The sequence below is a fragment of the Copidosoma floridanum genome, unplaced genomic scaffold, assembly GCF_036245765.1.
Source record: "Copidosoma floridanum isolate Cflo_tuat_1 unplaced genomic scaffold, Cflo_Japanese_pri ptg000001l, whole genome shotgun sequence".
Lineage (NCBI taxonomy): Eukaryota > Metazoa > Arthropoda > Insecta > Hymenoptera > Encyrtidae > Copidosoma > Copidosoma floridanum.
The window spans coordinates 14,341,338-14,361,835 of NW_028321878.1; the positions used below are offsets into that span (position 1 = coordinate 14,341,338).

The following is a 20,498-nucleotide window of genomic DNA, read 5'->3' on the forward strand; positions in this document are numbered from 1 at the left end:
GGCGTGCTTGCCCCCGTCCATCTTTCTATTATCTGTGACCGACCCTCTTTCTCGCTCTCGCACTACCTAACGCCAAATCCGCTGCTCCGCCTCGACGCGTCCCTCCTCAGTCAGTCTTCTTGTCGCCGCGCACGAGCCCGTCGTCCCATTCCGCCGAGAGCTCGCGCACTTGACGTCGGCTCGCCGCACATGTTCGCTCTATACCCTTGCCAGCTTAGTGTTCGGTTTTTGAGAAATCCATTCTTGGTTTTACAATGGTGTTGCACAGTGTTTCCAAGCAAACTTCCTGAATTAACTGTGGCGAGCGTTTGGATCTTTCCTCAGAAACGTGAGTTTTTTAATATAATTTTTATTTTCAGTTCCGATGCTCACTTGCCAACCTCATCTTGCAAGGTGGTAACGAGTACATTGAATGCTCACTTGTTACTTACAGCCTTTTTTGAATGGTCACAAGGATACGCGCCCGTGGTAACGGCACATCAATTTCATTGTTACAATAACGAGCGCGTTCCCACATCCGCGTAATCATTTCTTATTTAATCGGGGATTAATTATTGCGCGTACGCGCGTGAATTACTTGTGAAAGATTTGGCGATAAAACGATACGTAAAAACGATGCCATTATCATTTGAGCCGTAGATAAGGAGAAATAATTTGAATCTAAGTGTAATGTTTCCACAAATACAATTAGTGTAACATTAATTTTCCCACTAATACGTACTACGCGATTCTCACGCGTTATGGTCTGCGAGTTTGATCGTGGTGGCTGCCGATCTAAGGGCCATTCTGTACAAATATGATCGACAGCTGTAGGATTTTACCACGCGATTGTTCATTATACGTACAGTTTTTGCAACATATAATATACTCAATGGCTATTACTTACCCTTAAATTACTATTTCCTATTATTACAATCATCCTGAAATTTTGTTACCGATAAATTCTTCCAGAGGTATAGAAAAAACTGTTTTTTTTTAATGCCTCATTTTTCTTTAACAATTAAAAAGTTGAAAAATTGTATCATTGGTCTTGTTAAAATGACAAAACACTTCCTAACTACGTATTATTCACTCGGCGTTGCGTTGTTGTGTTTGTATCGGTAAAATTGAATGTTTCTCGTTTCCAGAACCGGTTTCGCGTTACTCATCGCACGAAATCGCACGCAAAGTATATCGTTACAGAAAAATGTTGCGAGTATATAATTGAACGATACTTTTTGTCATTACGTAAATCTGACAACTCTCGCGCGTCACAATATATCTTGATTCGTTTCAACGTTGGAAGTCAAATTTGTAAATCTAAGATGTTTCAGTCAGTTTGGTTATCTCTACTTTGACTATCGCTGGAATATTAATGTGAATGGAAATATGAACTCCAAATGATAGTTACTGATAATTTTTATACCTCCAAACATTGACATGGCATCGTCTTTTCTAATTTTTACAACACAATTGAAAAATGAATTTAAATAACGCTTTAAGCACGTGGCAATGAATTATTATACGATCATTTTGTATTAATGTCAGATGAAAGAAAAAAACAGATTGCATTTTACTTTATTTTCAGCGAGCTTTATTTTTACTCCTTTATTTTATCAGTGACGCGTACAAGTATTCTTCCGAAACGTTCTCGTCAATCATATTACAGTAATCAGTGATCGCGGGTATTTTTTTTAAGATAAAACGTATTGGATAGACACCGTAGAAAAAAAAATAGTGTACACGATTACGAATTTGTTCGTCGATACTGTAGCCTACATGTTTTCGATTTTTCTAACAATCAGCAGTAATTTCGTAATTCGAACACAATCGAAGAACTTACATCATAAATGATGAATCGTTCGATCAAATTATTGTATTTTTAATCAATGAATTTCATATTCATTAATTATTATGAAAAAAACAAAACAACAATAACACTTAATTACTATTGTCGCAGAACCTTAAACAAAACTTAAGAGGTAAACGACATAGTTATTTTTTAATTATAGTTTCTTGTTAATGTTCAGGATTATTTGTATTTATTATGGTACAATATAAAAAATTAGGATCCCTTCTTAAATTCAAAAGAAATGATAACGATTCTGTTTTGATATGATATTTACTTAAAAATAGTGTAAAACCGTTGACCCCTCAAGTCATATAAAAAAATCGTACGTTAATGAACCATTGGTTTTAAGATATTTTTTACATCTCATTATCTCATATATATAAGCTTTCGTTTCTTTTTTTTTCATAAGTACTTGTTTAATACTGACAAAACGTCCTAGACATGGTTTTTTTTTTTTTTTATTATAGTGCTCTACGTCCGGCTACTTTAATAAGGACACTACTATGGACACATAGCACTTGGGAAAGGGACAAGGAAAGGGATGGGCCTTCCATCAAAGGAAGGGGATTGGGGGATATTAGGCAATTGCTACGAGAAGGTCGCCTAAACTCTCCTCGTAGAGCATTGCGTGGTGAAAAAGCACATGTGAAAGATCACAGAGGTACTTGCCCGAAATGTCGCACTGTTTGGGAATCAGAACCACGGTCACGTTATCTTAGTGTAGTTACTATTATCAATTTTACTTTCAGTTCTCAAAAATTGATAATAAAGGTGTATGAAATGTATGTCATGATTATGCTTTTCTATAATCACTCACGTTTATACACTTTTAATGGAATTTTCCACTATCTCTCGATTGATTACAAAACATTAAAAAAAAATCTCTTCACCTAAATCAATTAAGCTCTGTGTATGTATTTTTTTTCAAAATAAGTGTCACAATACATCTGACAGTATGTAACGTAATACTCATTAAAACGTTATTTACCTTATTATATTTCAAGGTTAAATACACTTGCAGATAACAATCGTGTTGACGAAAAATAGTTTCGAGCCTGCGTTGCCCAAACAAACTTACTGATAAAATTCCTACAATCCTTTTTCGCCCCTTTATACGCTTTATATTTGTATTTATGAAACATGTGTAAATCAAGGTATTACCTGCAAAAAAAAATAAGTACAATCACATTCTAATTGCAACAAGTAGCAAACAACTAAATTCTTTAGTTGTGTTCATATTTATTGTTACAAGGTTTAAGGTGACGTGATAATCGGATGATTATACAATTGGTCCTAAGTATCACAACATTGATGTTTGAGTCTAATTGTTGTAGCCAAGAGTGGCTTAGATGGCTAAATACTAGGTCGTCGTCCCACAAGTAGCTCGAAAAGTACCAAGCCACTTTGAGTCTGTATGAGATCCTTGACCAATATATGTACACGCATTAGCTGAATTCTGCGACACACGTGCCTGTTTGTAATTTTACTTGCTGTTTTCACTGTGCTTGATAAAGTGTTCGTTGTTTGACCTTACACCAAAAAATACCTCTACTATTATAATAGGAAATAACGCAACAATAGGAGAAAAAAAAATCAATCAGTTTACCTTTATCAGTTACCATTTTAAGCGTAGAATTATATAAATATTTATTACTGTTATTGTCCTTTTTAAGCATCCTCGCAAGCTCATCCATTCATAGAGTTTAACTTATTACGGCCGTCAACAATTTCTTTCGAACATACGGAACATTGGGTGATGTATCTCTTTGTAAATATTAATCGTGACAAAGTGTCTACTAAGAATAGCGCATTGAGCTCTTTCTAAAGAAACCAATTTGAGAAAGTATACACGTACGTGCACGCGACCACATACGTCAAATGTTTGTAAGATTCGTAAGTAACGTAGCCAACATTAAATTTTAGAACCAAAAAAATAGTGTTTTTCAAAATACATTTAATAGTAATCATGATTTGTAAGAAACAGTTTTTATCGATTCTTCTTAAAACTAAGAATCTCGATTAAACTCACTTTACTTTATCTTCTTAAATCATTGTTGTAAATTTCTTTGGCTCTCCATCCACTTGGTTTAAAGATACATGCCGTACCAAGTGAACTTCGTCTGCTGATATATTTAACCAGTGTTGCTTTTCAACCTTCAAGAGTTCACATTAGTCAGGGTCGTATACGTCATTCACATGTTTCGAGTACCTAGCATTCTCAAAACAATGGTTAGTCTCGAGACCGTTGATTGAATTTAGTTGAGATACACTGTTCGCGATGATATTTCTCGATGGATGCAAAAGAAACACGTGCAAAGTGTTAGGTAGTAAGTAGTTGGTATATAAACCTCGTGAAAGAAATTTATGATTTTTTTGGTTTTAAAAAAATGCCTTCATGTAATCTTCATTTTTAAGATTCTTCCGACAACTTTTGAAGTGTGAAAAATATAAACCAAGAGGCGTAACTAGTTAAAAATGTTTTTGATACTCCACCTTAAAATTTTTTCCCAGTTTTTTTCTGTAAACGGTATTGTTAAAATTTTAAATACACATGTTTGTACTTACCATGGACTAAATGGTTAGGACTTATTATAAATTTCGATCTCCCTTCTCTACTTACACTGCACATCTGTCGTGTATCTTATTATCATCATACTATGTACATAGTAAAAAAAAAAATCGCAAAAAATTAAAATTAAAACATTGATACTATGTCAGATACATACAATTCAAAATAGATTTAAAAATGAATATTTATCGAATAAAGAGATAGAAGACAAAGGCAACAAAATTATTATGTAGTAACAGAAATTCATAGACTTATATACATATATTAAGAAATTAAGATAAATCGTACAAGAAAAATTGCATAATCCAGATCATAGATATTTACAGACTTAGACACAGAAATATAAAACTACAGTGGTATACAGTCACTGACTCAGGAACAAAGTAAAAATATGTGAACATAGTTATATAAGACAAAAACAAACATAAAAAGAGACATCGCTTGGGTTACATGGAGATGGAAGACAGAGAAAAAGAAATAAGAATGCAGACCATTAATCACAGAATGTAAGATGGTAACGTGGGAACGGATGGATATTTAGACCTATGAGTACATGTGGACACGTAGACTAAATAATGAAAAATTTTAAATAGAGACCCAAAAATATTTTAGAAATACTGATAAAATTAATTAAGAATGGTAACTTAATGGAAAAAATATACGTACTTAGAAACACATACTCAAAAAAAGTCACAGGCAGGCTTACTAACAAATACCTTAAGGCTTATTCAAAGATATTGAAATTCAGTAACAGAGGAACAAAGATATAAATACAGATTCAACTACTCGAAGACTAAGACATCAAGATACAGTCTTAAAGTTATAGAAAAAACATATTGAGAGTTTAAAAAAAATGATAATAAAAATAGAGATATAGAAAAAAAAAATATAAACTGTGTTGTAAATAAAAGGCGAAGTCGTTGTAAGAAATAACTAAAAGAGTAAAAAAGAAATATTAAAATGGAGAAACATAAAAACAGAAGCTCAGATTAGATACTGATCTACAGGTGTATCTTACTGTAAATAGATGTACTAACACTGAAATAAAGACACTATTACTAATACAGATAGTGGCTAAGATTGTAAGTCAACAAAAGTTTGAGGCTAAAGTAAAAATATGACAAATATTTAAACACTAATACAGAAGAAAAATTAAAAAAATGTTGTACGTTACTTTAATTACCTAAAGGTAAAAACAAAATGGAAAAGAATTCGAAAAAGGACAAAGCACCTATAATAAAAGGGGAAAAAAGGTTAAATTTTTACTGTAAAGGCGTACGTAGATACAGAAAAAATGTGTGCTCGTATATGAGGACCAAGAAAAATAATAACATAAAATAAAGTATCTGGAAAAATACAAACAGATACGCAAAAGTAAAGTCACAAAGATTTAACGGCAGGGATATGTTAATGAAAAATGTAAGTACGGCCATCTATACAAAGTGGGAAAGAAATTAAACAATAGATTCATTGATAGACATATATAAATTTAGAGGTACTCCTATTAAAATAGTCTTACGAATTTGGAAAAACAGACCAAAGACATAGAGATGAACGAAATTTCAGAATCATTGATTATACTAAGATAGATTTATTAATACGAGAATGGAGGTAAGGATATTATTATGGAGCCAGAGACACAGTGACAAAAAAAAGTCAATGAAGTAGAAATCTCGTAATTTAAAAACAGCTACAAAGGCAAAAATACAGAGAAAGAAACAGTTAATAGTGTTGAAGATTTTATAGTGAGTCCTGAGGGAATTTAAAATGGAGGTACAGAGACGGTACTGTAGAGACAGAGACATAAAGACGAATCGTTAAAAATATCTCAGAACCTTAAATTATGGCGTGGGATTCAGTTGTTATAACGTAGTATGGTTTATGGCAATTTCGAGATTTTTCTATTCCATTTTGCGTTTCAAAAAGTTTTACTTAAAGTTGGAGATACTTATATTTGGTTTTAGTCTTAATTTTTGCATTATAGTTGTTACGCGCAACAATGCAAAATGTTTTTAAAATAGACAGCGTTTGAAAAAATTATTAAAAAATCGTCTGATCATTATAAAAACGATAGATTGGAATCAAATAACTTTTTTCTTGCATCTGGTGTATTGACTTATTACTATACTAATTAAATACTATGAAAAGATATGTATGTATATATATACATATATATATATATATATATATATATATATATATATATATAATGAAAAACACCTTTGAAATACTTTAAATCGTTCCATGGTAATTCATAAAAAACATTAAAATGAACTTGAATAAACCATTTCAGTATCTTTTCAGTTTATATTTTCTAACGTTTTAAAAGCTGTTCAGCAAAAATATTTTCATAAAAAATTATAATCACCGAACTTACTATCTTCTATTGCTACACTGTTCTCGAAAACTTATTTTTATTTCAACAAATCATACATTGTAAGTTAATCGTTACAAAAGTTTGATTTTAAATCAGTGAGGGAGGTTGAATCAATTATTAGATGATCTTCTGCTAAAATTCAATTGATCTATTTAATTCGACATTCCTTTTATTTAATCGCAGCAATATACGATACTCGATTCTTTCAAGCACGAATCATCTTTGATCCCATCGAGTCCGAAAGACTGAGATAAAAATAAAAATCAACATATCTTTTTTAAAGCTTGTATCAAACATTTATTATCATTTTCTTTTTTTTTTTTCAATTCATGTACTCGTAATTTTTGTACAACCAAACATCCGTACGTCTCTTTGTTTTGTAACTCGAAGCCATACTATACGACCGCAATTATGTAATCCTAATTACCGCGTTTCTAATGAATAAACCTCACTTCTAGATGATTCAATCATCACAGGTGGATGATGTTACCGAGTCACAAGCCAGCAAATAAAATACAGTATTTTTTTTTGCTCACAAAAACAATATTTAATTCAAGTTTTCCGCAATACTTTTAATTAACAAAGACCGCATCTTGCATGTTGATTTCCGTTCCATATCGTACAACAGTAATTATCGAGCAATCGAACGTAACGAACGAACTAACGTTTATTGACGGAGTGAAGCTAAATATTAAGAGCATCATTGTTTAAAGGCTTCCAATAGAAAATGGTTTTGCCTTATGGGTTGCAGATCAAATCAATTACTCCAATCATAATCTATTCAAGATCAATTAAAAGTTAGGTATTATTTTGTACAATACCTGAAACACGACACTCTCACGCCTCTCGATCCCTCGTTATTCTGGATATTTAAATATCGTTCCACTTTCTCATTCGTATTATTAGTGAACCGCCTTTCGTTTTCAAGTGAAAAATTTTTCGTCTGAGCGTGGGTCCCAACCTTCCTCCCAATCGCCACCCAAATCTGACGGTATTAATCCACAGGAAAGATTTTCTCAAGCTAACCACCGCCGTCAATTTTGGTTGGGAAAATCGGCAGAAATAAAAAAAAAAAAAAAAAAAATAGAGGAAGAGCCGATTCACAGCTAATGCGCGGAAAGCATATGTCAAGAGCTACAGAATCTAGCCGGGGTCCTGATTAGATACTCGTGTTGTTATCTGTTGCAGCAGCCGGTCAGTGTACAGTGGGTGACACGTACACTCGCAAAGAGTCGGAGGAAGAACAACGTCTTACTTCAACGGAGGAAAGAAGAGAAAGAAAGACAGAGAGAAAAGGGAGCACATGCTGGTATACAGAGGCCATAGCTTGGAGACACCAACAGCAGCAGCCGTAGTCGTAGACGTGCCGCAGCCATGAGGCCCTGGACTGTCAGGCGAGCCTTGCTGGGCAGCGCCGGCCTCACCCTCATCATCTTCGGCGCGGCCCTGTACTTACTGCGACACGCTATCTTCGGCAAAATCGTTAACAACGTAAGTACTCGTTTTTTTTGTTGTTTTTATAAACTCGCTTCAGTTGAAAAATTTAATTTCGATGAAACTCGGATTAAAAGTGTCGCGCTCTCGTGCGGTCTCACACGTGACGTAAAAGTGTGTGATCCAAACGTTGTGGCAACGACAGCCGCGCCCTGAATGATAACTTTGTTTATTTATGCATGCGTTAATTATAATTTCTTTATTTTTGCCTTGAGTCAATACTTATTGTAGCATATTCTTAAGCTCGTTTTGTTGAGGTATTGTTGCCGGCCGGCTCAACCTTAGCGTTGACTTTCGTAATTGTAGTCGTTCGTGCTGATACCCTTTTGAAACATTAACTCATCGCGTAAAAACTCGTAAAAATAGTTTTGTAAAAAAAAAAAAAAAAAAATCAGAGTATTAATTATAGCTAAGACGTGTACGAAGGTTGAACACTTTTTTACCACTATTATTTTTTTTTTAATTCCGAAAAACATGGATTCTCGTGACACTTAACGCTCGCGTGTTGTAAATACGCTTCGGTCACTCGGTACTTACTTTCAAATTATTCTATTTCTTTTGGCGATTTATCGTGTCATTTTAGTGTCGTTGCAACTATGAGCTTGAAAATTTATTTGCTTTTCGACAAAGGTATTTTTGACGGCACGCACAGTACTTCCTTTGTTGAGTAATTTAGTAGTGACATTTCATTGGATCAAAGGAATTTCTTTCATCAATGCAAATGAAATATTTTTACTGTTACTCGTTTTAAGAGACTATAAAAAAATGAATTTTCATTCAGTGGCATCTTAAGATTTCCTGTCTTCAAACGATTGATGAAAATGATTCAAACGTATGTTTAAGGAAAAAATACTAAAGTCTTTGATTTGAGAATTTATTACATGATTATGTAAATATCTGCAACTAAGTAAGCTTTGCCATTGGCTCGTGTCCCACTCAACATATTCGTTTATGCAATTGCTCCTTAACGGAAACATTTTTATAACCGGTTTTTAATACATTGACTGTTTACTATTATGGATTTTCCATTACTCTCAGACAATGTGTCACTGTCATCAATTTATTTTTTATAGGTACTTTCACTAACGCCAAACTCTAAAGCTTATGAGATGTGGAGGGACACAGACAAGATGAACACATACTTAGATATTTATTTTTTCAATTGGACTAATCCAGAAGATCTTCTAGATTTAAGCAAAAAACCAAACTTAGTTCAATTAGGACCGTACAGTTTCAGGTAAATATATATTTTTTTAATTTATGCAAATTTTATACACTTCATCTGTATAAAATTTAAATCAATACAAAAACATTTTTATTTTATTTTCTATTACTTTTTTTTAATTAAAATACTATTTATTTGTAAGCTTAATAAATTGCAAGTACCGCATATCCCATTTTTCTTGACATTTGCTTAAATTTTTAACCCATTTAGTCTTAATCTAAAATTAAGAAAAATAAAATGTATAATAATTGTTCGTCAATGAATTTTCGTTATTTAATATTGAGGGAATTTGTGTGCATTTAATTAGTCACATGCATCTAAGCTATACTCACATATTTCTTTAATCAAAACATGAGCTTAATCACTCCAACAAGAAACGTTATATCAAAAAGATATGTATCTTACTAGTGTATATCGTATGACCGGGTGGATACATTTACTAAGTAAAACGAATGAATGTCTGCAATAGAAAAAAATTTTAGTTCTTAAAAAAATTTTTATTATATTTTAGCTGATGATTCAAAAATAGTTTAACATAGAATGTTTACCACAAACAATCTTCGTTTAAATCAGTTAACTTTTTCTTAATTATAAGACTGTATTAAATATTTGAAATTAAGTAAGTCTTTTAATTACCTTCAAATATACACTATCACGAAAATCGTGCAATAGTTATATTAAAAATTTATAAATTTTGCTTAGTTGAAATTTTTCCGATTTTAGAAATTTTATCAAATAACTTTTTCTATTTTAATAATTAAATTTTTCAATAAATTTTTCATATCCAATAAAAAATCATGAAATTAATGTCTAAATTTCATAATGCTAATAGAATTTAGTTTTAATAATGATTCAAATTGTAATAAAACAGTTAAATTCACCTAAATATTTTGAAATAAAACACCTACATATTTTTTATTAAAAAATATTCAAAATGCCAAGGAAACAAAGAGATTTCATTCAACACTATAAATTTAGTTATTTACTTTCCTTTTTATTATTGATGAAGAGTTATGCTGGTGTCAGTATGTATTCAAGTATTGAAAAACATCCTTGTAAAAAAAAAATGATGTTTCTTACAGTACGGAAAATACCATTAAAAATATCTTATGGTAACATCAGTAATGGTTCTCAGTTAAATGTTTGATTTAACCCTCATGCCAAATAAAATTATTGTAAATAAAAATAAATTGTTATAAGAAGCAGTTGAAGCTACATTAGTTGGGGGCTGATCTGAGGTGAAGCTATTCTAGTGGGGCACAGGTAAATACATTCCCGATCGGCTTAACTTTTCATCAGAGATGTTTCTGGCTAGTATTTCTTCTCCTTTAAGAGGCTAGGAGTGAGCATAAGAGGTTCTATAGACGGGGTTAGGAGTTAGGATTAATTACCCTATACACACATAAGTGGTGGAGTAAAAATCACACAAAGTAGTGTACGGGTAGAAGTGTACAGTAAAAGTAAATTTATGTTTCTACATTAATTTTATAAGCAGACTATTGATAAAATTGTACAGATTTCTAGAAAAACTAAGAACTTGGAGAATATTTCGTTTTAACTCTTGAATTTTTTAAAACTATTGTAATTTTTGTTAACTTACTAGGAATGCCACATTATAGGTAATTTATTTACTTTAAGTCAAACAATTAAAGTAAACAAGTAGTATTTAATCACGTGGTATATGGGTCAGCAAAAAAAAAGTTTCAACCTTCGAATAATAAGAAACTATTGTAGAGATTCTGAGAAATGATTGGTTACACAAAGTTTATTATTGAATAAAACAGCCTAAAACTTTGTTTAAATTAACTTATTTTATTTAGATAATATACAATTTTACTTTATCAGCTAGTAAACAAACAGACAGAGATAAATAAAAGTTGAACTTGTATAAAAGCTTGTGCCAAAAACAATTTTAACCCTAGTAAAGTAGTTTTACATTGTCTGGAAGTAATTAAATTGTTGAGAAACGAACAATGACTGACTAATCCAATTACAAATTATGAGTACTTTATTATGTTTTGTTCATACGTAATCTTAAGTGACCTTAAACTTTTATTGAATACTAATAATAATGATAACAATAATTATAAAAACATCAACAACAACAATGATCATAATAATAATAATAACAATAATAATAATTGTTATAAGTAATAATAATAGTAACAATGATAAAAGTTACAATAATATTTAATAATCCTTTAATATTTTTATTTCATCGCACAACATAACAAATCATAATCGTGCATCAGTGTGATAAATTTTAGTATTAAATTTATATAATGTTACAAGTGTGTCTCTCGAAGCGTAAATATTCATAGAAAAATAGGACATAATTATACTATTCATATTTTTAGAATTTATATAGTTTGAATACCTGGACTAGCTAATATTACTCATAATTATTCATTTGTATAACTAAAACTCAAAATCCACGTGTTCTTCTTATCTAGAACGTTGATTTTGTGAGGAAATTGAATCACAAAAAGGTTTAAATTTTATGTGCCAGATTACATCCAGTAATGCATCACAATTTTTTATATAACAAAAAAAAAAAAATCTGAATAAACTTTTGACATCAAATAGCTCAATATACACAATATTTTAGTTTTAAGAAATATAAAAAAAAAAAAAATCTGCCAAGCTTTTTAATTTTTACTTTAAATAAATCAAAATTGTCTTAACATTGTACTGGACACATTTTTCAATAAAAAAAGCATAAGCCTCTAGTAAGGCACTCTGGTAGATAAAGATCATCCATAGAGAATGGTACAGCAGCTTAGCTACAAGTGCCAGTGGTAATACGTAACTTGTAACTTGACGAGGAAAGGAGCGCTTAACCTCGCGGTATTGACATCTCGATGAGCAATAAGACGATTCACTTCTTTGATTAGACTGACGGGCCGTTTGCACTTGCACTCGCACGCTACGCGTGTACTTATATATATATATATATATATATATATACAGCGTATTCGGTATGTGGGCGAGCCTGACTGACTGACTGACTGCCGGCAAACCTACATGAAATAATTGCCCGACTAAGTAGTCTTTCGTTCTGGCTCGCTATATACGAGCATACAGAGTAACGACTGCGAGAAACGGTTTGAGAAGAGTGCAGATGATGATATTTGGGTCGATGGAATTTTGAACATTTAATTACTTATTTGAAAATATATTTTCATCGAAGGTTGCTTGAATATCTATCGTTGTAAGAAGCTTAATAAATATTCACCGTATGATTATTCTCTTCCTGAATGAGGCGTGTGATTTCTAAGTAATCATCATTTCAATGTATTTCGATTCACAAGGATCGAATAATAATCAAAATATGACCTTTAGATAAGTCAATGAAAACATCATTTATATCGTAATACGTGTCCAAAGCATTTGTAAATAGTAAGAAGTACTATTTTGTTACATAATTTTTTGAGATAAAGTCAAAAATAATTAATTGCGTCAACATTAATTAGAAAAAACGGGTGAAAATGTCATTATCATGATCCAAAGATTTTGAAATTTCCATTTTGTAATGGCGTACGGAGTGTGGACTTTCAAATTTTTTTATGCCGCAATATTCGAAAGTCAGAGACGCGTACCACCTTTTCTTGTACTTTAGAACGATGAAAAACTCATTTGAATGAAATAAATTGAATATTACTAGGTATAACGGTTTTATAGATCAAGTAAACGAGTGTGTATCTCGGAGCAGTTTCACATTTTTTATTAGGCAACTATGGAGCCTGAAAACACCTTGTGAGCATGTGTTACAATATAATTATAGAGTCAGTCTGAATTGAGCTTCACATAAGTTAAGAAAAATAATTTGTAAATGCTAAGCACTTAATTCATCCATTTAAAAAAATGATCCATATAGATACTGTGTATGATTCCCGTGTTTTGCTCAGAAAAGGAGATAAACCATCTTACTTTCCATTCATTTCAAGAACTTTTTATTTTCAAGCTTATTTTGAGATTGTCATTCTTGCAGAGAAAGGAGAGAAAAAGTCAATATAGTATTCCATCCAGAGAATGACACAGTAAGTTATCAACAACGAAGAACGTGGTTCCTAGACAAATCAAGGAGTAATGGCTCTCTAGACGATAAGATCTGCGAATTGAACGTGGTTGCAGTGGTGAGTTAACAACAATAACTTTGTTACATTAATAAAAATTTCAACGTAGGTAGCAATAAGATGGATGATGAAAAACAAAAAATTTTACAGTCCGCAGCAGAAAAGACAAGATTCTGGCCTTACATGATGCAGCAAAGTCTGTCCTACATGCTCGATCAGTTCTCCAGTAAGTATTACGTTGTCAAAACAGTTGACGAACTGTTGTTTACCGGCTTCGAAGATCACCTCATTTCCATGGGCAGGATGTCAGGATTGGATGACACTGCCCCACCCTTCGATCGTTTCGGCTGGTTTTACGAGGTGTGCTTTTAATCGTTTAATAGGTCGAATGCATTATTCATAAGATCTGATTGGCGCTTGCTCTACTTTCATGACTGTGTGCGTGCAATGACAAATTTTCATTTATTCTTCAAATTACGTTCCATCTTGATGGCCGTCAGTGTGGCCTTACATTTATCTTGGAAGAAGATCCAAACACTTCACTTATCAAATCCGATTTGTCACGAGAAATTGCGAGATTCGACAATGAAATTTTCAAGCCTGGCTCAACTTGCGGAAAGTTATTGTCCCCACGTTTGACCACAAACTTTGCAAGGTTTTGGGGAAAAATTAATCCCATAATTACGCTGCAATAAAAATACAACGCAAGTTTTGATTACAAGATAAACTTGGTAACTTAAGCAATCACTAGAGAATTTTTGGAAACTTGGACAAAGTTTTCCCAAATATCCACGTTTTATACCATGTACAATACAAGTTTGGGGAAGTCTAGTTGAGCAAACTTGGAAGAACTTTTCGTAAGTTTGGCCAGACGTGGGAATGAATCCACCGCGAATGAAATTACTTGCATGCACGAGCTTCGTACGTAGAAAGCCTCGAGTGATCTCGTTAATTACACGTAAGAGCTTAATCATCGCGGAGTAACGGCAGAAGCAAATATTTAAACGAACTCGATCGGCCTTTGAATGAACGTAGAACGCGATTCTTGGCCGTTGGTTTTAAATTGACACTGAATAGCTCCAGTTCGGATCTGGGTCACTGATTGAAGAAACAAATAGTTCAGAACACACGGTGGATGATAATTCGTTTCTCCAAGTGCTTCTTGACTATTCTTCGACGTGACACCTGCTTCTTGTCGTACATCTTGCCTCGCTCCTTATTCAATTTCTAAATTCATGTCAAACATTTGTGTTATAAATACTTAATGAATCATCGATATCCTTCCAGAGAAATGGATCTACGATGTTTGATGGAACAAATAATATGGCAACCGGTGTAAATGACATAGAAAATCTGGGAAAAGTGATAAAATGGAATTACCAAAACGCAACGAATTATTACGAGTCCCCTTGTAATACAATTGAAGGTAGCGCAGGTGAATTCTGGCCCCCATACAGGACTACGGAGGACATCCGACTCTTCACTCCTGACATATGCCGGTAAGGGTACCTTCATATAGTTTTACTAGGACATTGGAGTACAAAAGTCATTTGATTCCAGACCAGTGACATACGAGTTTGAAAAGGAAGTAGTTTACAAGGGCATCCAGGGTTACAAATTTGCACTTGGCAAGAAAACCCTGAGCAACGACACACGCCGGCATTATCCACACCAGCAATTCAAATATGTCGAATCGATGACCACTGCGGAAGGTTTCTCTGCTGCCGATCCAACTGTTGTCAAGCCCCAGCCCGAGATCGATAGAGACTTCAAAGAGATGAATGAGGGCAAGTGCTACTGCAACGGCGAGTGCTCGCCCATGGGTGTGCTAAATATAACGGCTTGTCGTTACGGTGCACCGGGTTTCATTAGTTTGCCACATTTCAATAGAGGAGACAAAGTGCTCGCTTCGAGTTTCACTGGACTCCAGCCGGTCGATGATAAACATAGTTTCTACATAACTCTTGAACCGGTAAGTATTGGGTGTTGGTACTACAGGGAAGGCAATCTTATCGACTGCTTTTTTTTATGATTATGATTGCATAACTCATTTGTTTTGCTCTATAGCAATGGGTTCATAACATTTGTTTTTATATTGTTACCTTTTATCTTTACAAAGCTCAGTTTATCTGTGATTTTTTTTTGACTTTTTTATAATTGTTACTACGGAAATATCGATGGTCATTTGTTTCGAAAAATCAATGAGTCATTCAAACTTGACAGTGTGTATACGTTTTTGGGACCACTGAAATTATAATAGTAATTGTTCACATAATCAGTTACAAGTTGTTAAACATTAAAGTAATAAATGATGTACCTATTGATATTTTTAATCATTATTGAATATCTTTGAATCTGTAGCTACTTCCCGTTTTAATTAAAAAAAAAAAAAATGGAATTTACTTTTTTAAGAGCCTGATGAAGCTACCACATCAAGTTAATGAAATGAAGCTTAAGCATATTCGAGTAAAAAATACATAATGCTTCTCTTTTTCTTTTGGCCGATCCCCAACCAATCATCTATAATGAACTCTACATATACGTACGAAAATTACGTTTTTATAAATAACTGGGGGCAACAACACGTGAACTATTTACCCCTCTCATAACGTACATTGTGTCTTTAAGTATCCAAGACACGTCACATTACGTAACCATTTAAGCACATCGTCCGTTGCACGTGCCAACGATTCATGAAAAATATATATATATTTTTTTTCATACTTTTTTGTACCTTCCTTCCAGACGACCGGTATCCCAATTGACGTAGCTGCCAGATTACAGGTCAACATCTTGCTACGGCCGTCAAAAAGCGTGGTGTAAGTATATATATAAAAAAAAAATCCTCGCACGATCCATTGATAAGTCGAGCATGTCTCGGTTAGTGCTCTTAAGAGTCGTATCAGCTGCCAATTTTTTATCGCTGGATACTTGTTGGCTACTGATACACATTCGCGTGATATCTTTCTTTCAAGATCTCACTCTTAGATCACTTTTCAGTAGCGATGAGCTAAAAATACATCACGTTCAAGTTTAATAGGCACCTACGATCGATCCGTATCGTATTTGCCATACCAATTTAATTAAGAATGAACATAGTTATCAGCCATTAATGTAGACACTAGTTTAATGCTCTGTAATAAGAAATATCAAATTTATAATGAAGCTTTGTCGAACAGAGGCTTTATATTTACTACTCATCAGTTTGTGGGACAACCCGAGGACTTTGTTTATGAAAAAGACGATTTTTTAAATCTACCACTACTATTTTTTAATTAACATGTTATATATTTTCGTACCGCGACAATCATAATTAAACTAACAGTTCTCAATATGCTTTATGGACTACTTTGTGCTTAACACATTATTACACTTATTAACAATTGATTACCTTATTTGTACCTAATTCATTTTATATACATTTTTATGTTTCTTTTTAGATACTTCATTTTTGCATCTATTTTTTATATGATCTTAAATTATACAACTTTATTGACAAGTATGCACAACTTATATAATGTATCTAGCAAATATTTACCAACGTTACATTACGACACCTTGTTGTTGCTATTACACTATTGTTTCTATCCTTTTAAAACCATCTTAGAGAACTTTTGGATTTTTTACTTTAAGTACTGCTTATCATACTTGAGATTACTTATCTTACTATTGGGTTTTATATATTGTTCATTATTTACCCTGTTTCGATTAAGTAGTTCTCATCCATGTTGATATTGACAGCACTTATAATCATACAATGCCACTGTCAGTGACACGTAACATATCTTATTGTTAACTTCCTTGAATGATAACTGCAATCATTCAAATCATCATTCTTGATTGTAATCATACAGTTTTAATTTGCTTTATCAAAATAAAATCCTTGTGTAAAAATAAAAATGTTACGTTTTGATGCAAAATATTAAAATACATAATATTTGAAAAAATTTCTAAGCGTGTTTATATATGTGCGTAAATCTTTGTGTCATATCTTCAAATTTTCTTGGGGAGTTTTTGATTGTGCAGGGCTTCAGAAATTAGTCTGTGGTGTCTTATGGTAGCTCACAAATAAAATTTGAGAAAAAATTTAAAGAAAGCTTCGTTACGGTCCAATTAAAAATTTCTCACGTGAAATGTTTTAATATATTATGTTTCATGGTATGGGCATATTAAACATGCTATTTACAATACATTTTTGTTATTATCTGTATGACTTTCTTAGGGATTGTAGTTTATTAGTATGATAATTATTTAAGTTATTATTATTTATTAATATTCTTATGGTTATCATTTTCAGAATGTTCAAAGATGTTCCTACATTATATTTCCCGATGTTCTGGTTTGAAATGAAAGTTGGGATCCCAGATGACATGGTGGGAAATTTAAAGTTGTTTCTAAATTTAACAACAATATTGATGATCACTGGATTGGCGCTAGTTCTTATTGGTTCTTTCATACTCTTTGGAGTTGCTGCGAATTATTATGCCAATTATCAACACCAGTTTACACAGGTACATGTTATTACTCGTAGTTTAGAAATGATACCTTGTTCTTCTATAAAAAGAAATAGTTGAAAAATAACGCCTTTTAGTTATCATAAACTAAATCGTTTTTTATATAATTTTAGATTTTTATAAAATTTAATATCTGTTTGTAAATAAAGCTGTACTATACTAGTGTGTGAGATTTACATCCAACACCAAAAGCCGCATTGGAAATATTTATTATAATACGTGTATGACAATTACAGTACTTGCGTGATAGACTTACATTTATGGTTGATGCCAGTAACCCCAATAGTGCGAGAAATTTTCTTTTCCGCATTTATTGTGTAAATAGCTATTGTTTTTATCCATCAAATTTCAAAATAATATGAATTCAGAAGTATTTAATTACTATAATGAAATATGTAAAATACTTTTTGATGCAGAGAAAAGTTCTAGCACATAGTCAACACATATGTCAATATTTTATTTAAAAAATATTAAATCTTACATGTACACCTTGAATTCTAGTATAGACTTAGTAATATCATTGTAAAAAATTTTGGTCTAAGACTATAAAACGCATTATTATTTTTCAAAAACATGAACGAATGGAAACAATTCAAATATTTCATCATTTCGCTAGCATTTTGTTTTGTTTTTATTTATGCATTTTTTTGTTTTTATCATTTGTTGATTAAAAAAAATATTTTGCTTCTGTTGCTGAAAATGCGATTAACAACATTTTGAACATTCTTACGGTACTTTTTATTCATTTGATGGGCTTTAATCTTTTTGTGCCCCAGTAAAAATTTTAGTATTTATGATATCGTAAAGACTTTCGGGTATTACTTCATATTATGGTATAACTTTCTGTAGAATAAGCCCAATGGAGTGGACATGTCACAGGTAAAGACCGAAGTTGTATACATGGACAAAGCTGGTACTAGCGAGGATACTCAAACAAGAACTGACCGTCGTTTGCACCCAAAACTTTAGCAAACGTGTGATAATGTGAAATCGTTCACAATGAGAAGAAAAAATACTTTTCGAATCGAAATGTTCATCAAGTCTTCACGCAGCCCTGGCTTTTTCAGTGCTTTCACTGAAAAACACTCCAGTACAACATCTGTGAATAAGTGAATTGCATTCCAGTGTTAAATGTGATTTTAAATTTATGAAAGATAGTTTTGCTAATAATCTGAGAGATGATAATATCTGCATCAGTAAGACCCAAATAAATCATGACATGTACATCGTTTGATAACGATGTTGTAAGAGACTGATTTTAATCGACAGAGAAAAAAAAGTAAAACAAAAAAAAGAGCAGTGAGTGACACTGACACAAAGTTTTGCTATACATGCAAATAAATTTATAAAATTGTACGATTAGGTTATCTTTATTCCACTGACAAACTGATTTTTCATTTTATTATAAACATATTCGAACAATGCCTTGCAGCAGAATTTTATATAAATTGATAATTTTTAAAAAAAGTTGGTTAAGTATAATTATGTAAGTGAGATGTATGAATATACATGTACTATGTATAAAAACTCTTTAAATTAAAATGACTGTAATTACTACAACGCCAACAATCAAATAATCTAAATTTAGTCGAGTAACTCAACTATGAAGTTAAGTATATTTGTGTCTAAATGAAAAGAAAAAAACATATTTTCAAGTGTAAATGTTGTGAAAATTCTGTGTATAAAGTTAGTATTGGTTTTGTAAATGCGATACACAGAGTTTATGATTGAGAGTGTATTGTGAATAACTATAACTTTTGTATGCATTAAAATACATACATAATAAACCATAATTTGAGACACTTTATACACATGCATTTTTTAATATATTTATTTTTATCTCAATAAAAAAAAAAGAAAAAACTACAATTTTAACCCAAAATATTACGATGTAAATTTCAGGTACGCAAGACAAGAACTTATTTACTTCGAGATCCTGATGTTGAAAAAAAGTGGATTCTCAAAATAAGCTTTTGCACAAAAATTATGTCCAAAAGTACTAAAAAAAAAAGGTACTCATTACATAATCATTATGAAAATTCATGAAATCTATCGGTAAATTGAAGAGAAAACAAAACAATAGTAAAATATGTATTTTATTTTTAAACTAACATCGTTATATGTGATGAAAAAACTGACAGAAATCAATTCCATAACTCAAAGAAGATTAATTCCAGCAGACTGAAGATGAAACTACTTTTTGTTTAGGGTCGCTACATTAAAAACTTTCGTCACGAATAAAAATTGAGCTCTAATTTTTAAAATGTAACTCACATTGGCACTGCTGATTTAAGGGCTTATATGATTTTCGTATATTTAAAAAAAAAAAAAAAAAAAAAAATTAGGGCTCAATTTACTTAGACATAGGCTTTTAAACCACTTACATTAAAGAAGATTTTTTTTTTCCATACA

General features: G+C 31.9%; 1 protein-coding gene across 2 annotated transcripts; it reads left to right on the top strand.

The window, feature by feature from the left end:
- Positions 1-124: 124 nt before the first annotated feature.
- Positions 125-19,350, top strand: LOC106640575 (protein croquemort). Of its 2 annotated transcripts, none has more exons than XM_023392740.2 (10): positions 125-328; positions 7,966-8,268; positions 9,345-9,508; positions 13,488-13,632; positions 13,723-13,932; positions 14,860-15,071; positions 15,133-15,544; positions 16,318-16,391; positions 17,870-18,083; positions 18,936-19,350. In XM_023392740.2, exons 2-10 carry the CDS (start codon positions 8,152-8,154, stop codon positions 19,053-19,055), a joined length of 1,668 nt encoding a protein of 555 aa, XP_023248508.2. In that variant the 5' UTR covers positions 125-328; positions 7,966-8,151; the 3' UTR covers positions 19,056-19,350. The 2 variants fall into 2 exon arrangements, with proteins under 2 accessions (XP_023248508.2, XP_014210136.2); XM_014354650.3 differs by having other exon boundaries at positions 7,969-8,268.
- The last annotated feature ends 1,148 nt before the right edge of the window (positions 19,351-20,498 follow it).